Source organism: Ictidomys tridecemlineatus (genome assembly GCF_052094955.1).
Source record: "Ictidomys tridecemlineatus isolate mIctTri1 chromosome 12 unlocalized genomic scaffold, mIctTri1.hap1 SUPER_12_unloc_7, whole genome shotgun sequence".
NCBI lineage: Eukaryota > Metazoa > Chordata > Mammalia > Rodentia > Sciuridae > Ictidomys > Ictidomys tridecemlineatus.
The window spans coordinates 674,083-695,577 of NW_027520965.1; the positions used below are offsets into that span (position 1 = coordinate 674,083).

At 48.9% G+C, this 21,495-nt stretch overlaps 1 protein-coding gene across 1 annotated transcript in view; it reads right to left on the reverse strand.

Annotated features, from left to right (window-relative positions):
- LOC144372366 (mitotic spindle assembly checkpoint protein MAD1-like) overlaps window positions 1-20,164 on the reverse strand; it is a 267,846-nt gene extending 247,682 nt beyond the window's left edge. Inside the window, exons 1-8 of the mRNA XM_078035764.1 lie at window positions 20,150-20,164; window positions 19,967-20,062; window positions 19,429-19,608; window positions 16,509-16,633; window positions 15,720-15,801; window positions 13,601-13,731; window positions 13,377-13,491; window positions 11,374-11,435 (exon numbers count right to left, since the gene is read on the reverse strand). Of these exons, the coding sequence (XP_077891890.1) occupies window positions 11,374-11,435; window positions 13,377-13,491; window positions 13,601-13,731; window positions 15,720-15,801; window positions 16,509-16,633; window positions 19,429-19,608; window positions 19,967-20,062; window positions 20,150-20,164 (806 nt within the window). The remainder of the gene's footprint in view (window positions 1-11,373; window positions 11,436-13,376; window positions 13,492-13,600; window positions 13,732-15,719; window positions 15,802-16,508; window positions 16,634-19,428; window positions 19,609-19,966; window positions 20,063-20,149) is intronic.
- Window positions 20,165-21,495: the final 1,331 nt, after the last annotated feature.

Below are 21,495 nucleotides of genomic sequence, written 5' to 3' on the forward strand. Positions count from 1 at the left end.
CAGCGCCACTGACCTGACCCATGGACAGCACCCTATTCCACCCAAATCACTCCACACCTGCCCATGCTGTTTCCCACCATCCCTGTAGTCAGGTACCTCATTCACCTCATCCTCCTCCTTTTCATCCCTCAGGGATCCTCATCAGATAAGAGCTCCATGGCCTCAGCAGGCCCCACTGCCTGGCAAGAGCCTACACACAGAAGGCCTAGACTTCCTTCCTAGGATACCAGCAGCATTTCAGGCTGCAGAGCTTATGCAGAACAAGGCATTTTGCAGGTGTTCAAAATGTACATGGGAACTTGGGCTTCAGGGGCAGCTCAGAGCTCTGCACCCAGATCCAATGGAAACATCACAAAGGAAAATGTAGAGAACAAGAAAGACCTGCAACCTCTCAGACAGCCCTGTGCCTGCCATTTAAATAATCATTTCATTTCACAGCTATTAGTACAAACCTACTCCCCGATATGTCTGAACAACAGACTCTTCTTGAAGGACAGCCTGCTCCACAGCACCAGCTTTCCACAGTGTACACAGTGGCCAGCCACCCTCCAACCCCTGCTACACCTCCCACCTGTCTCAGAAGGACCAGAACTTGATTCCCAGGCAGAACAATGCAGGGCTCAGGAGGCAGGGGACCTGGGCACCAGGTCTGGGAGGTTCAACAGCAAGGGAACATGTGCTCTGGCCAGGCAGGACAGCATGGGAAGCTGGGACAGGCAGGACAGCAAGAGCAGGACTTGTAGTTTCTGATGCAAGTGATGGCATGTTGTGAGGAGAGACACCATGGCTCAGGGCCCTGTGATCCAGGGTGACCCTCACAGCCTCAAGGCTTAAGGGGAAAGCCAGGCCTAAACACACCTGCCCAAGACACTGGCCCTCTAAAGGCCACATGTCATCTGGAAGCTACCTGGGCACAGCCTGTGCTCAGCTGGCTTCAACTTTCTGTCAACTGCAACCACCACCACCACCACCCCCCACACACAGCTTCTCTGAATGAACTGACCCTTTCTCATGCTGGGTTCCAAGGCTCTCCGTGTTTTCCTGGGGCAGAGAGAAGTCTTAGGACCCTGCAGCTGACAAGGAAGAGCCAACAAGTGGCAGGACCCAGCAGGCCTGCTGAGGCAAAACGAACCTGGACACCTGAAATGCCACTGTACCTCCAATACAATCCCCTGGGAATCATCACAGCCTCCAAGAGCTAAATCCTTTTACCATCTGGCTTTAGATTTTATTATCTCAATTTAAAAGGAGACACAGTAGATGAGCCCTATCTTTGAAATGTGGAGGAAAGCCCCAGAAAGAGCTTAGGGCACCAGGAACAAAACAAGAAGTATAAAGCAATTCCAGGTCAGAAACTCGCCCTGCAGAGTGCACAACTGTCTGGGCCACAGGAGGCGTCTCTCCTGGAAAGCTTCTCTTCCATGTTCCACCCTGCCACCACATCTGTTCAGGGTGTAGTACAAGCAGAGGGGACAGCCCCATCCCAGCCTGCCCAACTTAACCTGAATAAAATAGCCATGGCCTGTCTTTCTCCTCTTGAAGCCATCAGCACATCAGGGTGGCCACCAATGTCACGAGAACAGGCACCCAAACTTCACAAGGGGCAAAGAAGCAGATGGGCTGCATCCCTGGGGCTCCCCTTGCTCTGCTTCCCACTGGGAGATGAGGGTTCCAGCCTGTACCACGCCTAACATATGAACACCCCTCTCCTTCTCCCAACACCAGTGAATGCCTGCTGTATGCACACACCAAGGCTCAGAAGACAAGGCCTACCTTTCAATCCCAAACAGCTAAAAGGACAGCACTTAAAGAAAGCCAACCAAACAGAAAGCAGCAAGCAACCAGTTCTACCACAGGAGAACAGGCTGACCTTTAAGGTGCCTGAGCCTGTGAGGAGCTGTTGACTAGCTCAAGAGGCCCTCAGTTCTGGGGCTCCTGGGTGTGGGGATGAGCCCATTACAGACAAGGGGCCTGAAGGTCCCTCCCTCACTATTTTGTGGGCTTGACAGGAAAAGCTCACAGTTAAGGACTCTTAACTTTAAGAAGAGAGAGCCCAAAAGAAAAGCAGGGGAAAGGGCCACAAGCACCCAGGAGTCGAACGTTTCTTTCCTCTTTTTCTGATTCTGAGCCTCAAAGAAAACCAAGCCAAGACCAGTGACAAAGGGCCAAGACACCTGACAGCTCACCCACCTTCCCAAGCACCAACAGAGCTCCTTGCACTAATCAACCCAAAGCCCTGGTAATTATGTACCATGAACACACAAATCAGGGTAACGACAGCATCCCAGCGGGTCAATTAGCTCCTTCCTTAGAAGGAGACCATGCACTCCCCCTTGCTGTCCTTCTAATTGGTCTCGCACATCAGGGAAGCAGGTCCCCAAAACCTGACATCTGGCCAGGCTACAAATGTTTTGGGAAAATGTCCAGGTCAGCACTTGGAGGTTCTCCACTGACTCCTGGTGACGGGTCAGCAGTTTCAGGTGGTCACAGCTGCCAGGCTTCAGAGCTGACATAGACCTCCTGCTCTCCATCCCCCTACACCATCAACCTCCACACCCTCCTGGGTTCCCAGCAAGCCCCATGCACCTAAAAGGTATGATGCCCACCAGCGGATCTGAAAAAAGGCCAGGCTCAGGCACAAATGGACAGGGCCAGGAGCCAAACCACAGAGGTATCTTGGCCACAGGCAAATTGTTCTCTCTGTAAAGCAGAGACTTGACTACAAAGGGACCCGACGCTCGCTCCATGCCCTTTTTTTTTGAAAGAGAGAGAGAGAATTTTAATATTTTTTTTTTAAATTTTCGGCGGACACAACATCTTTGTTTGTATGTGGTGCTGAGGATTGAACCCAGGCTGCATGCATGCCAGGCGAGCACTCTACTGCTTGAGCCACATCCCCAGCCCTTTTTTTTTTAAGAGAGAGAGAGAGAATTTTTTTTTAATATTTATTTTTTTTAGCTTTTCTGCAGACACAACATCTTTATTTGTATGTGGTGCTGAGGATCGAACCCAGCATCGCACACATGCCAGGCAAGCGCGCTACCACTTGAGCCACATCCCCAGCCCCACTCCATGCCTATTTAATAAGGCTCTTCTCTCAATAAGAATCGCTAAATCAATTTTTTAAAAAGCCAAGCCACTGAAGATGCCTGCTCATCTCACTTTGTTGTGACTTGCTCCGAATCTGCTAGAACCTTCCAAAGCACATTACCCCAATTAAGCAATGAGACTCACATATGATGATTGAAATGTACAGCAGTTTTGAAGGGCAATTTGGCACGAGCTATCAATTTCAAATGTGCATATGTTTTGAACTAAAAATTCTGCTTTTAAGAATTCATCCAACCAACACAGCGCTGCTGATTGGGGAAAAACTGGAAACAACCTTACTGTCTCCTCAACAGAGGACTGAAGGTAATAAGAGTCCATTCATACTATGGAATCCTGGGTAGCTCCTCACTGCAGGCACCAAAATACAAAAACTAGGTGAAAAACAGATGCACAACAAAACAGAAAAAGCCCCACCTAAAAAGAAGAAATGCACAAACAGCAAGCTGCACCTTCGCATGCTTCTAGAAAGACAGATGAGAAAGTTATCAGGCATTACCTGGAAAGATGGACAGGGAAACTGTCCCTTCTACTGTTGTGTGATTGGCATCCGTGAACATTAGAACACAATGTCCCAGGGCTAGGAAGCTGGCAAGGACAGCCACCCCAGGATGAGCTCCCCTGGTGGAGGTGACGGATGAAGACCACGCCATACTACTCATTTTAGCCACTCACATTTGCCACATGACTGTTTTTGATTTTAGGCAATCATGCAAAATTTTTTCTTTCTGCAGCCGACACCTGGACTCCACATTGCCACTACTCATCCAATGCCACTTCCACAGCACTAGTGCCCTAAGCCCCAAAGACCCAGACAGACTGAGGAAGCCTGGCACTAAAAGCAGCCCAGGAGGTTCAGGCTGCCATGGCCTTCAACAAGCTAAGGGACAGACTCCTTCCCAAAACAAGGCTGACTCTAAACAGCAGCTCCATCTTCTCTCCAGTCCAGTCCAAGTAATCCCCAAAGGCTTTCCAACATACAAATCAGCTTCTTCAAGGCCTCTCTTATACCCATTTTAGAGCTGCAGCACCGCAAGTCCTGACTTGCACATGCCCATGCAGGCAGCACCTCCCTCACGCTAGAGTATTCCCAGCACCCTAAGACTCCCTGTGCTCTCAAGAGAAATCTGGCCTGCTTCCGGTCACTACAGGTCAGCGTTGCCCTTTCTAACACTACAAGTAAATGCAGTCGTACAGTCCAAGCTGAAGTTCCTTCTATCAGCCAGAGGCTCACACATGCTTCTGCGCTCCTCACTGTTGGGTGGCCTTCCACTGTGTGGGCAGCCCATGGTACACTCTCCTCTCTCCTACCGACAGGCAGGACAAAGCTCCTAGGACATCCTTGTACAAGCCTTCGCGAAGTCATGCTTTCATTTCTTTTGGGTAAATATCTAAAAGTAAAATCACTGGGTAATGTTCTAATTGTAAAAATGCTGCCAAAACATTTCCAAAATGGTTGTACCATCTCCTAGTTCCAAAAGCAATGTTTACAAGGTCTGGTTGTTCCCCATCGCTACCGACAGCTGGGAGGGCCAGTGTTTCTATTTTTGGGCAGACTGTTGGGTACATAGTGGTATTTCAACATGAGTAATTTGTATTCCCCTAATGACAAATGATGCTGAGCGTCTTCTCACTGTCCTTATTTACCATGCATATATCTTCTCATGTAAAGCATCTGTTCAAACTCTTTGGCCCTTTTTAATCTGGTCATCTTATAGATTCATAAGTATTATTTGTATGTTCTGGATACAAGTCTTCTGTTGGGTACACGTATTACAAATATTTTCTCCTAGTCCATGATCTGCTTTTTTTACTTTCTTGTGTGTTTTGAGAGGTTTTTAAATTTTAATGAAGTCTAATTTATCGAATTTTTTCATGTATAATTCATGCTCTGTATGTCCTAAGAACTCTTTGCCAAACACAGAAGTTCTAGCTTTAATGCATAGGTATGTGGCCCACTTTGAGTTAAATCCTGTGTTCAGTGTGAGGTGAGTGTTCAGGCTCACACCACAGACACACTATTGTTCTACAACCATTTGTTGAAAAGATTATTGTTCTCCCACAAAATTCTTTTTTTTTTTTTTGAACCAGGGATGGAACCCATGGGCACCTAACCACTAAGCCCACCCCCAGTCCTTTTTTGTATTTTATTTAGAGACTGGTCTCACTGAGTTGCTTACGGCCTCACTAAGTTGCTGAAGCTGGCTTTGAACACACAATCCTCCTGCCTCAGCCTCCTCAGTCACTGTGATTACAGGTGTGCACCAGAGCCTGGCACCTCCCACTAAATTTTTTTTACAATTTCCACAAAAATCTACTGATACTGCATTCTAGAACTATTTCTGAATTTTCCACTCTGTTCCACTGAGTTACCAATACGATACTCTTTTAACACACTACATTTATAGCTAGCCTTGAAATTGGCCAATATAAGCCCTCTACCTTTTTTTGAAATTGTTACAGCTAGTCTAGGTCCTGAATGTTTTGATATGAATTTTAGAAATCAGTTTATTGAGACTGTGCTGAATACAAGGATTAATTCAAGAGAACTTCCATCTTAACAATATTGGCTCTTCTAATACAAACATGATCACTCCATGATGCTGTGGAACATATTTGGTCTTTCTCACTGTCTCCTGACTTAAGTTCCTAAAACCCTTGAAATCTCCAGAGGGATAATGGTCCTTTGTATGCTAATGAGACAGCTGGCCACGGGCTGCCCTAGGAAACTTCAGGATGAGGCACTTCACCAGAAAGAGCAAGGCAGGGGCTGGGGATGTGGCTCAAGTGGTAGCGCACTCGCCTGGCATGCGTGCGGCCCGGGTTCGATCCTCAGCACCACATACAAACAAAGATGTTGTGTCCGCCGAAAACTAAAAAATAAATATTAAAAAATTCTCTCTCTCTCTCTCTCTCCTCTCTCACTATCTCTTAAAAAAAAAAAGAAAAAGAAAGAGCAAGGCAGGATGTCAAGCTGGCACTCACCCTCCACAAAGGAGAGAGCAGCAGGAGGTAGCTGGCCACAATGGTCAATGATGCCATCGATTATGCCTACAGAGGAAGGCCCCCCAAAAACCACAGAGCTTCCAGACAGCTGCACAACTGAAGGTTCCTTAGCCTTTTACCTGGGGGAATCTGACACTAACTCCAAGTAGACAGTGTCTGAACTGAACTGCAGCCACTCACTGGTGTCCATGGAGGACAGCTTGCTGTGTGGAAAACCACAGCTGGTATCGGAGTGCTGTGCTGAGAGCACAGGGAGTTTATTTTTTCCTCTTATGGTTTCTCTCCATTTCCCTATATTATTAGGTCATCTTTAATTACTGTCAGCTGCATCTTATGGGTTCCAGAGTACAGATCTTAAACATTTTGTTAAATTTATCCCTAAGTATTTTACATGTAGATTGTTTGTTTTGCAGTGCTGAGGATGGAACCCTGGGCCTTCTACATGCTAGGCAAGTGCTCTACCACTGAGCTACAACCGCAGTGCCCCCCTCTACCCCTCACTCTTTTTTTTAAATACAGGGTCTTGCTACATTGCCTAGGCTGGCCTCAAAACTGTGATCCTCTTGCCTCAGCCTCTGGAGTAGCTGAGATTATAGGCATGCACCACTGGGTTCTGATGTTATTGTAAACAGTACAACACAAACAGTATTTCTAATGGTTTGCTGCTAGTACACAGAAATATAATCTATTTTTGTATATTGTTCCTGCATTCTATGACCCTCTTAACCTCTCTAATTGGTCCAGGTACTTTTTTGAGGGGCAGGAGTAGTACAGGAGATTGAACCCAGGGGTGCTTTTACCTCTGAGCTGAACCTCCAGAGTTTTTGTTTGTATGTTTGTTTGTTTGAGAAATGGTCTCACTAAATTGCTGAGAATGGCCTTGAACTTGCAACCCTCCTGCCTCAGCCTCCCTCTGCCTGGCCCTAGATACTTTTTTATTCACTCCTCAAGACTTCTGACATAAATAATTATGTTGTCTCCAAATGGAGACAGTTTCATTTGTTCTATCCAGCTTGTCTAACCTTTTCTTTCTCTTACCTGATTGCACAGCGAGGACATTCAGTACAATGACAGCTCTGCCTCGTCCCCATGTCAGGGCAGTGGTCAGTCTATCAATATTATATTCATTGTTGTTTTTCACAAATGGCTTTTATCTGCTTATGGAATTTCCCTTCTTTTCCTAGCTGGCTGAGAGTTTCAATCATAATTGTTAAATTTTCACAAATACTTCTGTTCATCTTGAAATGTGTCAATAGGATTTTTCTATTAAAATAATTTATTAATTAATCTTATTCAAATCATTTTCTAAAAAGTAGCACCCTTGGGTTCCTAGGATGGACTCCACTCTATCTTTCCTACCAGCCCGTCTCTACAATTCCATCAGGGCCCCAGGCAGTCCTTCCTGGTCACCACTGCCTCCAACTGTGCACTTTCCGTACTTCAAGTCATTCCCTAGACAGACAGAGCTCTTGAAAGACCAAGTTCATCATGTCGCCACCCCACACTGTGCTGAATCCTTCAGTAAACTCTCAAAGCCCCTCAGGATGAGGATATCATGCTTACATGCTTCCTAGCACCAATGCTCTCCATCCCTGCTGGGTCACAGGTCCCTGTCACCCCATGCCACAGCATCACACACACATTGCCATTTCCTCCCTCCCTGGGACTCTCAGGAAGCCTAATCTGCACCTAGCCCATGTGATCCTGTGCACTGGATACATCCTCATATGACAGACACAGTACCTCAGCCCAAAGTGTCTTCCTCATGGTTTGTGCCAAAAGACCCACCCCAGCCAACTCATCCAACTCACCCAACCATCTCTCCTAATATCTCTGGGCTTTATTTATCTTACTTTATTTCATTTTATTATATTTTTGTAGTTGTCGATAGACAGCATGCCTTTATTTATTTTTATGTGGTGCTAAGGATTGACAACCCCAGTGCCTCACACATGCAAGGCAAGCACTGTCACTGAGCTACAGCCCCAGTCCCAGCCCTGGCCTTCTCAGACATAAAAAATCCCAAACTGGGAAGGTGATCACTGTCACATTATAGAGAACTTGATGTTAAGCCAGAGTCTAAAGCCACACATCCCCTGACAATCTCAGGAAAGCCAGACCTCAGTTCTCAGAAGAGCACCCACACTGATAGTACCTGCTTTCACCACCAGAAGCACACAGACCCCAGAGGGCTCAAGACCCCTAGAGAGACTCATCAAGGACATGGCAGGCACTTGACAGGGGAGAGCTGCTGCCTGCCCCCTCAACCCACCCCAGAAATGGCAGAAACTGGGACAAAAGAATCCTTGCACCCTGGTCAGTCAGACCCCTGGTATTAATGAAAAAGTCTGTATAGGAGGGCAAATGGCCCAAGGACAGGCTTCAAAGGGTACCCACAAGGCTCGGAGAGGAAAGTCAGATCACCAAGGGGGTAGTGCCACCTAGTGGTGGCTGGAACCCATAGAGCCAGTGACAAACACGCCCCAAAATCATGGCAGAGCCTCAGCCTAAATGTCAGAGACCAAAACCCACTCCCACACAGTCTTCCTCAGTGACAGCTGGCTGACCGTCTCAGGTCCCTGGATGGATTTCAAGTGGTGGGTCCCTAAACTGGTACTGAGTCGTGTGTCTTTGCACAAATGTGTAAACATGCAAATATGCAACTGCTCCTGCAAAGACCCCAAGTCAGAGCACTGGGCTTCAACTGTTCCCTGCTCCCCTGGTGCCCATTCCCGACACCAGCTTCAATCTCAGGAAGAACAAAGCTCTGCCGAATCACCCACCCTACAAAGAAAGCCCTAATTACTGCCCAAAACCTGCTTCCCCAGAAAAGAAAAAAAGCCAAAATCCTCATCATGGCAGTTCTCAAGGTCACCCCAATATTAAGTCCAGCCTTTGGGGATGCTGACCTACTAGGTCTGAGCTTAGCCCAGGAATCTACTTTCTCCAAACTGCAGATGATTTTTTTTTTAACACAGGGTCTCACTATGCTGCCCAGGCTGGCCTCAAACTCAGGGGTTCAAGAGATCCTGCTGCCTTTGCCTCTCGAGTAATAGACTACAGGTATTCATCACCACATCCAATTTAAGTGGAGAAATTATTCTCTTCTTTTTTGGTGCTGAGGATCAATCCCAACACCTCATGCATGCTAACGGCACCTTTCTGACACTGAATTGCACCCCAGGGCCCAAGCTCTAGATGACTCTGATGAAGGGCCTCATCTAATGCAGCTGATCTGTATGCCAGACCTACAGGACAAGCATAACCATGGCCCTCAAATCACCTGAGCTCAAAGCCTGCCCCAAGAAGGTGGGTGCTCAGACAGCTGGGTGGCAGTGGGGGGGTGGGGGGAGGCAGGAATGTAAGCAAGTAGCACAGAGGCTTCCAAGATACCAGGCCCCCACAACAGCCCAAAGAGAACCAGGCACAACACATGAAGCAGGAGAAAGACCTGCCCTTCACAGATGTCCCCCAGCAAGGGAACCTCAGGAGCCCAAGGGTCCACCACAGTAAGGATGGCACCCCTCTGCCTTCCAAAAGGACAGTAACACCTTGAGGCATGTCCTAGGGATGCGATTTGGCTCTACTTCACAAGCACTGAGTGAGAGAAATACTGTGCTCATTTTCAGCCATGATAAGAGGGGCCTAGAGTGGTGTGGCCCCTGGTAAGGGTCTCACTAGCTAAGGGGCAAAGGTCAGATCCACTTGCCCTAGATGGGGACACACAGTGCCCGCAGTGCCCACTCCTTCTTCCTGCCCAGCCCCAGGATGGCAACAGGCACCACCGCCAGGGACTTGGGACAATAGGAAGAACAACACACATAGCATGTGGCCTCCCAAGAACCAGCCCGCCCTCATGCCAGCCACAAAACAGGGTCCCCAGACAGAAGGGATGGGTCCAAATGGTTCAAGGAGCAGCTGGACATTCCAACCTGGACAGAGAAGTTGGTGCCATTCTGGTCAGAATGGCAGCCAGACACATCAGTTCTACGTATCTGACTGATGCTAGAAGCTGCTGGCAGACCTCTCCAACAGAGCCAATCAGGCACAAGGGGCTTCTTATCTCCCTTACAAGAAATGTAAGAAATGGAGATGTGTCGGGTGATCAGAGAAGCTCCAAGACCCATTTGGATACCTAGCAAGTTCAGAGAACAGGAGGAAACAAACAGCATCAGCCCTGCTGGGCCAGCTCTCCATGAGCCCAGATTCTGCAGGTGGAGTTCAAGAGGAAACAGCAGCCTGGTCTGTCCTCTGTGACTTCTCAAGACAAAAAGAAAATCAAGAGGCATTGTCAAGGAACAGAACTGAAGCCAACATTGCCAATCAGAAGGTGGCAGATTCCAGAGCCAGCAGTTGATGTATAATTATAGCAAAGGACAGCTCAGTAAGTCTCAGTCCTCACTTTCCCAGAGCAGCAGGAAAGACACCAGGAAACTGCAAGTTTTACAATCCCCTGAGCAAATAAAACAAACGGCTCCTTAAACTTCACAGGCCTGTGTTCTGGGGTCCAATGACTCATTCAAAAGGATCAATCCACACTCTCCCTGAGACTTAGAACACATCAGGAACTGAGAAGGGGGAGCTGGACCAAGGCTGGGAGGCAATCAATCTGCAGAGGGCCACAGCAGCTAACAGGCAGAGGACCACAAAGCCAGTGCTGTATCAGATGAGCAGTGGTACCCAGAAAGACGGGACAGAAGACAGATGGGACTGGTAACATTAACAGCTCTGCCCTTTGTATGTGTCAGAACATGATGGCCAGCAGCTCCAACATGCAGCCCATTCTGAATCCCTCCATCCACCTACTGGCAATGAGCTTGGCACAGACAAGTTACAGAGGCTGCTCCAGGGGCCCGAGTAGGACAACATCCACTATCATGGCTTAACCCTAAATCCAGTTCATCCCCAACCTCTCAGGTTACAATCACACAATAGAAATTATTTCTCCCAAAGCAATTACTTCCTGGGCATGTACAGAGTCCTCTAACAAAGTCTGACAATGCAAGGCAATCGGACAGTTGCCCCTGCTCTGCTCAAGGACATCTGGTTTTCAATGAAGGCATTACTGAGACTTAGACAAGAAGAGTCCATCAGTTCCCTTTCCCTACCACTGTGAAATGCCTAACTAAACATAGGCAGGGTGAGTCCAAAGCTCCTACCCCTATTTGGAAAGGACTCTGAACAAAGAGGCAGGGCTGCCTTGTCAATACAGAAGCCAACTACCCAGAGAGGTAGGGATGGGGGACAGCGCCCACCTACCTGAGGTCTAAGCCCATGGTGTGGTCCAGATTCTCCCAGCTTTGCAGCTTCGCCAGCAGCCTCTGAAAAACAGTATAGGCAGGTCTCCTATCACCATGTGTCAGACAACTGGCACAAAAACACTATGACACAGACACTAAGCCCCCAATCTTAGGGAAGGATCTGTCCCTTATCTCTGAGCTCAGATGTGTGGCTGCTCCAAGGATGCACCAAAGCAATCAGGCTATTATTCCCAGCTGTTGAAGCTATGCGGCATACAGCTCATTCCTTCCTGGACCTGTATATCCAAGTGTGAATCCAGCAAGCTACAAGGAACATGAGGGTGCAAAGGTTTTGCAGTCTCTTGTGCCCAGGGTGCAGATCTGGGCAGCTGAACCCTAAGGACTCACCTCTCCCCTCTCCCAAGTACCTCTCAGGATGCCAAGCCCCAGACAGATGGACTCAGTCTAACAGACAAATTTTCCCCAATCCTACGGCAGACTAGGACCAGCAAGCCCCAAGAGAATGGGCCTGTTCAATGCTGGCCCAAAGCCCAGAAAGTTGCCCTTCTGGAATTGAAGCAATTGAAGGAAGAACCACTTGGATTTGACCTCCTGTCACCTCCTCCCATAACCAGCTGAGTGCTACTACAAACCATTCATTCGAGTATTTCCAGATCTCCTCTATGTACCAAGCACATGCTTGGTTATTAACTTTCCTACAGCCAGTGCTGGTCAAGTTACTATGCACCAGGCCCTGCTCTGAACACTTGACATGAGGCAGACACTGTCACTATTCCTCACTCTGCAGATGAAGAGACAAACAGGTTAAGGAACTGGCCCAGAGTCAAAGAGCCAGCAAGCATCCACAGCAGGACTTCAAACTACAAGCAATGTAATTCTAAACCCCGAAATCTTAAAACAATTTCAAAAATAACTATGTCCGGAGAAAAAAGAGAAGAGCAATTGGCTGACAGTTGTCTTTCCAATACACTCCTACAGAAGCTACCTCTGAGGAGGAGCTGCCCTGGAAGGCCCCACTGACGGCAAACAGCCGCAGCAGCTGCTCAGAGGGCTCCGTGGCCCCAAATGGCTTTGAGCTGTCTTGAAGCTCCAAAAAAGGACAAAGAGTGCTCCCCAGGTCAGGAAGTAGCCAGTGTAATTTAGGGCGGCCAAAGATGGTTAAGATGGTTGGAACAGTGGCGTGGAGCATGTCAGACAAACCAGGGTAGAACAGCAACAGAGTGACTCAGGAGAAGCAGTAAAAAGGACAAAAACTCCAGGCAGGAGCCAGGAATCCTTAGCTCTGGTCCAAACTCACTGGACACTGACCCTCCATTTCCTCCTCCAACCACAAGGTGACTTTCCAATACTGTACAGCAATGGCATTTTCCCACACAGCGTCACTGGTAAGTTACAATGACAGATCAGAAGAAAACACCCAGCATGGCTCTCCATCACGTCCTCACATGTAGGCACCGTGTGCCATTTCCTTGCTGGCACACCCTCTGTGCCAGTCCTCTATAGCCTTGAGTTAAACTGCATAAACTCAGTGGCTTCAACATAGTTTCCTACAATACTTAAGCCTAAAATCCCACTTAGTTCTCACTGAGCTAAAATTCATGTGTGGGCCAGCTGCATTCCTTCTAGGGGCTCCCAAGAGAATCCATCTATTGTCTTTTCCAGCTTCTAGGGCTGCCCACACCTGTTGCCTTTACCCTCACAGCTGGCAATGGCAGGCAGGTCTTCCTCTCCTACTTCCTTAGACCATGCAGCCCACCTGACAACCAGGATCCTCCCCCACTGCAGGCCAGCTGATTAGCAGATTCAACCTTGTCACATGCATTCATAGGTTCTGGAATTAGGACATGGACCCCTTGAGGGCCATTGTTCTTCCTACCACACTGCCATGACAATAAGTACATTACAGGTAACCAGCTATTGCACAAGATGGAAATGGCCAGAGTCCTCTGGAGAGGGCTAAGGACAGTCCCATAGGCATGGCTTGCCCACTTGAACCCTTACCTCCTTCTCCAGTTCTAAGTCAACCAGAGTTTCCTGCATCTTCTCCTGGTGGCCCAGCCTCCTCTGAAGTCCCTCCAGCTCCTCTGTGAGCAGCCCGTTGGTCTCCCTCATCTCCCTGCAAGGCCAGAAACTGTCACTCCCACAGCCACATATACAGGGGACAAACCCACCCCATGAACCCCAGTCGCATCTGGAAGCAGCTGGGCCTCATCCCAGCTCCTCACCGCAGGTGTGCATTGTCTTCCCGCAGCTGCTTTAGCTCCCGCTCCATCCTGGGAAGCCACAGCAGCTCAGACTTCATGCTCCGCACCACGGCAGCATCCTGCTCCTGCAGACACAGTTTCTGCTCCAGGTCCTGACAGAGGCAGGCAGAGAGGAAGAAAGGAAAGAAGAGTGAGCAGCCAGGGGACACCTAGGAAACGCAAGTCTCAGCTAAGTGAGAAGCCAGTCTGAAAAGGCACATGTGGTGGCTTCCGCCTGCAGGACACTCTGAAAAGAAGAGAAGGATGGGGCAGTGAGATAGCAGTGGTCCTCAGGGGGAGGAGGAAAAGCAAGTGGTGCTCGGAGGGCTGCAAGACACTACAATGGGGGACACATGTCAGGGTGCATCTGTTCAGAATGTGGCCCCCAAGGGTGAACTCCAGTGTAGCCTGTGGAGTAGGTGATGAGGAGTCAATGCGGCTTAGTCAACTGTGGTAATGATCCACTTTGAAGCGGGTGCTAACTGCGGGGAGATGATGGTGGGAGACAAGGGGTCTGGAAATCCTCTTATATTCTCTTCCATTTGGCTGTGAACCTAAAACTTTTCTAAAAAATAAAGTCTACTCATAGGAACCACAAAGTTCCTCTGCTAAGTTATAACAGTACCAGAACCTCGGCAATCTCCCTGGATTAGGCCCCAACCCCAGATCCCTCCTGAGATTGCACCTGATGTGATTCTGGCTGTGTCCTCTTCAGCCACCTCTAGCCCTGCCCATTTGTGCCAGCATCCATCCACACCACATAAATGCATCCATCCATCTGGTTCCTCCCAGACTTATTTATCCAGAAGGAACCACTGGCACACCTGGACCAAAGACACTCAGCAAGGACATAACGTTCTCATTACATGAAGTCACTTCTGCACCAGCAGCACTCCTGCAGCAACTGAGTCCATTTCAACTGCAAGAACAGACTTCTTTGCAACGTCTGTCACCTTAGGACTCAACAGAAGCACACTGGCATTTAGTGACAATCACCAAACAGGCTGAGTACAAACAATATCCAAATTGGTCTATCAATAAGTGCCACTAAAGCCAAGCACAGCGGTGCATGCCTATAATCCCAGCCGCTCACGAGGCTAAGGCAGGATGACTGCAAGTTCAAAGCCAGCCTCAGCAATTTAGTGAGGTGCTAAGCAACTCAGTAAGACCCTGTCTCTAAATAAAATACAAAATAGGGCAGGGGATGTGGCTCAGTGGTCAAGTGCCTGAGTTCAATCCCTCCTACACCGACAAAAAAAATAATAATAAGTGTCACAGAGTCCAGCTCTGTAAGGGGCTAAGTCAAGAGGCAGAGGCAGAGTGACACAGAATACAAATCAGGCAAGCAAAGACTGAGAGGTGGGCTAAGGGTCATAGAGGGAAGGACAAGGTTCAGGAGAAGCTAACCAAGAAGGTGAGTTGTGGGGGGCAAGTGGGGGTGCCAAGCAGGCTGGCAGCCAAGGAGAGCAGGAGCAAAGCGCACAACCTGCCCAAGCAGGCACAGTGGAAAGCTGTAGGGAGCCATGGCCACGGGTCTCCTGAAGGGCCTGGTTGTTACTCCAAAGGCAACAAGAGGCCATGGAAGGGATCTCAAGGCATCATCTTTCTGGCAACACCCTCCACAGTGAAACATGTGGCCTGAGCTCCCATCAGATGGACCTGGCTTGGGGACCCATTTCAGTGACTCTCCAGTATGTGACTATGGGCAGGGTTTCAACTTTTGTAGGTCTACTTTGTACCATCTCCAATGTCACTTTTTCCTTGTGTTTCTAGTGGGCCTTTCTTCACTAGGACACAAGCTTCCTGGGAGCAGAAATGGTTATTTCAGGGCTGGGGATGTGGCTCAAGAGGTAGCGCGCTCGCCTGGTATGCGTGCGACCCGGGTTCGATCCTCAGCACCACATACAAACAAAGAAATGGTTATTTCACTCACCTTGGCCTCCTGGCAGCCAGCACAGTACCTAGAAGATAGGACAGTGGCTAACATCCACTGAGGGCATCTTCAGCTCAGAAAGGCCTGCAAATAGTGGGTGGCAGAAGGGCTAAGACCACCCCTGAGATGCCTGCAGGACACACACAAGGTTGACACAGAGCAACCCACCTTAATCTTCTGTTCTTGGTCTGTTCTTGCTTCTTGGCTAGCCTGAAGTTCCTGAATTTTCTGATTAACTTCCTGACATTTCCTGTTCAGAGAAGAGTGCATGACATGAAGGAACACCTTAAGAATACTCTCAGCCTAAGCTCCTGGCACAAACAAGGCCACTACAAGGGTACACCCAGGTCCTGGAGTAGCCCCTGCAGTGGCTCTCATCTGGATGGTGCTGCCGTGGATGAACATCGGCCACTGACAGCACCCCACAGTTCTCCACACACTGCTCACCCTCCACCAGTGATCACCAGACCTGATGCAACCACAGAAAGGACCCACTCAGACCTGATCACCCCTTTCCCCAAGAAGCAAAAAACTCAGATTACAGCTGGTAAGGGAAGGGTCAACTCCTCAGGAGAGAACCCAAAGCCTCCTGACCACACCATCCTCTAGATTTTCCCACATCTATCTTGCTTACCATGTCCCCCAAACCTAAAATGTCCTTTCCCATCAACAGCCCACACAAACTCAAGGGACGTCTTGCATGTTCTTCAAAACCTAGCTCAGCATAAGATCTTCTCTGGAAGCCTGCTGTGAAAAGGTGTGCCACCCTGAGAAGGAGGAGCTGCTGCCCTCATCCTGGCTCAAAAACATTTAAAACACCCCCTATCCTAGCACTCAGAATCCCAGTTTCAGAGGCCTTGTGTCAGTCCCTCCTGCAGCCTGCGGTGAGAAAAGCTTCCAGGGCCTGGCACAGACACAGAGGCAAAGCTCCGCATCCCCAAGCTCCTTTTCCCTCACCTGAGCTGCAGTTCAAGCTGCTCCTTCAGCTCCTGCTTCTCAGACTCCAAGCGCTTCACCTGCACCTCCTGGTCCATCAAACTCCATTGCAGCTCTGAGACACGACCCTTTAACACATTGATGGTCTGAAAGGAGAGGGGATTCCAGGTGGCTCATGGATGCAAACGTAACTTCCCGGCAAGTTACAGTGAAAGGAAGAGCCATCACTTCCTGCCTGTTACCATGGGGTGGGAACAGAGCCCACCCCTGCGGAGCCTACACCTGGGTAAATGAGACAGACACTCTCAGAAGTATTGCAGGCCAGAACCCTGGGTCATAGTCCCCACAAGCTGAGAGACAGATCTGGGTTACAACCAGGCCCTCGAGGAAAGCTAGTCCTGGGACTCCCAGAGCAAAGCTGCCACTAGCCAGAATGTGCCTAGCCTCTCAGGCCTGGTGGCCTCTATACCCCTTATCCTAGGCCCACAGTGTCCCTACACCATGCATCCACCTTAGCCTTCCCTCCACTCTTTGGCTCTCATTATGCTCTCAACCCAGAATTCTTCCTCTACCCATCCTCACACCACAATTCCAACCATCAGTAAGGATGCAGCACTCCCAGGCCAGCAAGGTGGTTTAGAACCAGCTGGGTTGGCTACAGTACTCAGAAAGAGACAGTCCCAGAGCAAAACCAGCAGGGCCCATCCAGCAGCTTCCAGGAGGGACAAGTCCACCTGACACCACAGAATAGGCATGTGAAGGAACCACCACTCTTTGCTCTGACATCACCTCATCCACCATCAACCCCTTCCTGAGGGAAAGAGCATGCTGGTCAAGCCAACACAAAAAACCAGCCCTGTTCCTTGTCATGCAAACTAACACAGCCTAAATTCCACCCTAGGGAGCCCACACAGAGGGCAAGACAGTGGGTCCAGCAACCTCACCACAGTAAGTCACACTGGGTAGAACTGTAGGGGGCAAGGGGTCTCCCAAGGTGGCATCCTCTGCAGAGAAGCCACAGCACTCCTTTCTTTTTCCTGAGAACTGTACCCAACCCAGGACCCAGGGAAACACACTGGTGCTATTCAAAGCATGACCCTCTAGGGGACACACATGGGGCACCCCATACTCAACAATCTGTATGGTTCACTTTATCACAAGAGTGAGCACCACAGTGGGACTCAAAAAACAACAGAGGTGCCAGGCATGGTGGCTCATGCCTATAATCAGAGCAACTCAGGAAGCTGAGACAGAAGGATCAAAAGTTCAAGGCCAGCCTCAGCAATTTAGCAAGGCCCTAAACAAGTGAGACCCAGTCTCAAAATAAAAAATAAAAAGAGCTAGGGATGCCCTAAGGTTAAACCCCCATACCAAAAAAAGAAAGAAAAAGAAAAAAGAAATGGAGATATTAAAAACACATCCACTGGGCTGGGGTTGTGGCTCCATTGTAGAGTGCTTGCCTAGCATGTGTGAGGCACTGGGTTTGATTCTTAGCATCACATATAAATAAAATAAAGATCCATCAACAACTAAATATATATATTTAAATATATATATATTTTAAACACACACACACACATCCATCAATGGCCTGCTGAGTTCAGTAAACATGCACTGAGCACTAAGCACTACACCAGAGCCAGCCTGCCCTGATGGAGGACAAACATCCTGGGGAAAGTCAGACCATCAGCAAGTAAACAGATAAAACGGAGAACTTCAGAGTGGCAAGTAACATAAACTGGGGCACTGTGATAGGAGATGGCAGTCAACGGGGAAGACCTATGACTTTGAACTGAGTGATGAGAGAGGGCTTCTCTGAGGACATGGCCCCACTCAGGACCACCTCTTCTACCCTTCACTGAAGTGTATGTATAGCTCCCTTTGACCACAGAACAGCGACACAGCCCAAAACGCAGATCCCAGGGCCCACAGAGAGCCCACTTCTCCAGAAGCAGGAGCCAGCTTCTCTGGAAGCTGATCACGTCTCCTCTCCTGCCAACACTCACTTCAGAAGACAGATGTGGGAACAACCTTAACATGCTCCCCAGTGCTGCAAAGGCAAAAATAACCTACAGCCCGCTCCTGAGGATCTATCAAGTGGAGAAAGCCACATGGAGACAGAATACCAATGATGCGACATGGTGTTTCCCCCCTCCTCAGGCGGTTCTCATCTGTTTCCTCTCGGCACCTGTAATCTTGAACACCACAGAAGAGGGACAAGGAAGGTCAGAGGAGTCCAGTACCCACCAGCACTAACGCTCAGGCTGTCTCTACAACATACATAGCTGTCCCTGAGACTACAGTTCATATACATCCTGGTTCAAAGGCAGTCTCTGATGCTGAGAGATGCTAAAAGACTTCGCTGATAATCAAAGAAATGCAAATCCAGAGGCACCTACTTACATCTTCTGGAAAAAAAGAAAAAAGTATTTCCAGAATATACCACCATCTACGAACAGTGAAAGCTACAGCAATACTAGATACTCCATGGTGGTTATCAACACAACCCAGCAACTAGCAACAACCACCACAGAGCTATGACTGGGTCTGCCACCCTATTCCTCGGGTCTGTCCAAACAAAACATAACAGAAATAAACAGAGTGCATGCACAAAACTGCCTGTCAGGGAGCTATCGGGGCAAACACAAGGAAACCAAACACTGGAAAAAGGACAAAAATGGATTAGCCAACCATTAAAATTCGTATTTACAAAGAACAAAAAAGGGCTCCACTTACTAATTGAAAATCACAAAATGGAAAATTAATTTATTTACTCTGATTATGACCATGCAAAAACTACAGGTGCACATGTGAGGAGCATAGTTTAAAGGATGCCTCTTTGCTACTAGGTGAAGTTGGGAGGTCACTTGTTCTTTTCCCTTGGAAAATGGCTGAAGGCAAGAAAGCAAACCCCAGGGCCTGCATGCAGGCCCATGCTTACCTCGCTGGCTGTAGCCAGGCCATCCTCCTTTTCCCGCAACTGCTGGCTGGCAGCGTCCAGGCTCTGTTTGCACAGCTTATGGCGCTCCAGTTGCTCTTGCATCTTCTCCTCGGCCTCAGCCTCCCGCTCCTGAAGCTTCCGAATACGCGCCAGGAGCTCCTGGTTGCGGTCAACCTCACGCTATGGAGAAGGAAGATCATGGCCAGAGAGAGTTGAAATCCCAAAGGAGTATCAGGACAAGGACACTCCAGACCCGAGTTAGGCCATTCAGGCCCACAGAATAGCCAGACAGAACCATCAGCCAAGTCCCCAGCAAAACCAGGTGAAAACCTGGGACTGGGATGGCAGTGCCAGTGCTTCTGCCACAGTAGCATAACAGTTCCCACTGAAAGAAACCAGGGCCCTTGGAGGGCACTCAGCATGGATGACACCACACACTCATTAAACTGACTGCTCAGTGATGAGCAGGGATGAGATGGAGCATGGAAAATGTAAAATTCAGAATCGACCTTGGAAAAAAGCTGAGCTTTTGCAGCACCAGCAGATCTTGTCGAACTACACTCAGGCCATCATTAAAATGAGTCTGCACTTCCCAACGAGCCAATGACTGGAGCAGGGACAGGTGGAAGTCAGCCTGCAAACGGAACCATTTACAGGGGAGCTAGATCTGCCACAAGTGTATCTGATCACGTGGCCCTTCAAAGATACCACATATCATTACCCTCAGGGAGGCCATGTTGCTTATGCTGGTGAGGAAGGGATAGAACTAGGACACATGCCACTGTGACAACTCATGAGGGCCTGAAGAGTTCACCTTCAGACCCTGAAAAAGGACCAGATAGTAGGAATCAGATCCCAAGAAGAAAGATGGTGAGTGCCACCCACCCAGCACCCTGCCTTCTAGCTCAACCAGCCTGATTCAGCAGGAAGCTGCCAGCACCAGCTCCCTCCTAGGACCACCAGGAACTTCCCCCAGGTCCTACTCAGAGTAAACGCTTATGCCACCCTTTCCTAGGACATTCCAGCCCAAAAAGCACACACATAGGTTTAATAAAAGCACACACATAGGGCTGAAGCTTTATGGAAAGACGGCCAATCTCCACCACAAGGGGACTCAAGGGGATGCAACTTCAAGTGCAGCCTCTAAAATAGCCAGGGGACCCTTTTGCTAGACAGAATAAGAATCTTCCATTAGGGGACTTGGAGGTATAGCTCAGTGGTAGAGCACATGAGTTCTACATGGGCCTGATCCTAGCCCCCAAAAATAAAGAAACTGCTCTGTCAGCCCAGGGCCCTCCCACACATCACTACTGCACTGCCAGTCAAACACAGATGAGGAGCCCAGGTAGGCTTTCAGACCCTAGGTCTTACCACCATTTTCAGGAAGAGGAGTGCCTGTCCTCCACACTCACCTACCAGCAACCTGGCAGCCCCTGAAAAAACAATGTAGAAGCCAAGACTCCAGGGACAATCTGAAAACGACTAATTTCCATGGCTCCCGGGGCCCCTCAGCATGTCTGTGGTCATGAAAAGCTTCCCAAGTTCCCAAGTTTGTCACTCTGTGCCCCTGAGCTTTAACAGACCCTGCTGCAACTCCTCACTCAAATGCTCTTAGGTACCCACAAGGCACCACCAAATGTGCCAGACATTGGAGATCCAGGGCAGGCACACAGGCCCTACCTTCAAGGCATTTTGCCCAGAGAAACTCCAATAGTTCCAGGGCCCATCCTTCTGCCTGAGAGCCAGGACCATTTCCATTAGCACTGCATATTCATACAGTCCAAGGGCCCCTGGTATTGTCTGTCCACTCAACAAATGGCACTTCAAAGTCTTGGCTCATGAGCCCAGACAGCACACCAAGGCAGGAATCTACATTCCTGGCTCTAACAGTCCAATTTGCATTACACCCTGGAGGAGATCTACACAGGGACAGGAAACTGTGAGTACATGTATACACGGCAAGTGGGGGCCAGAAAAGAAAGGAAGGAAGGCCTGAGAGATTCCCTGGTCTGTGGCATTGGCTGAATCTTGGCAGCCTTTTCACAACTGATCAGCACTTAGTGAAAA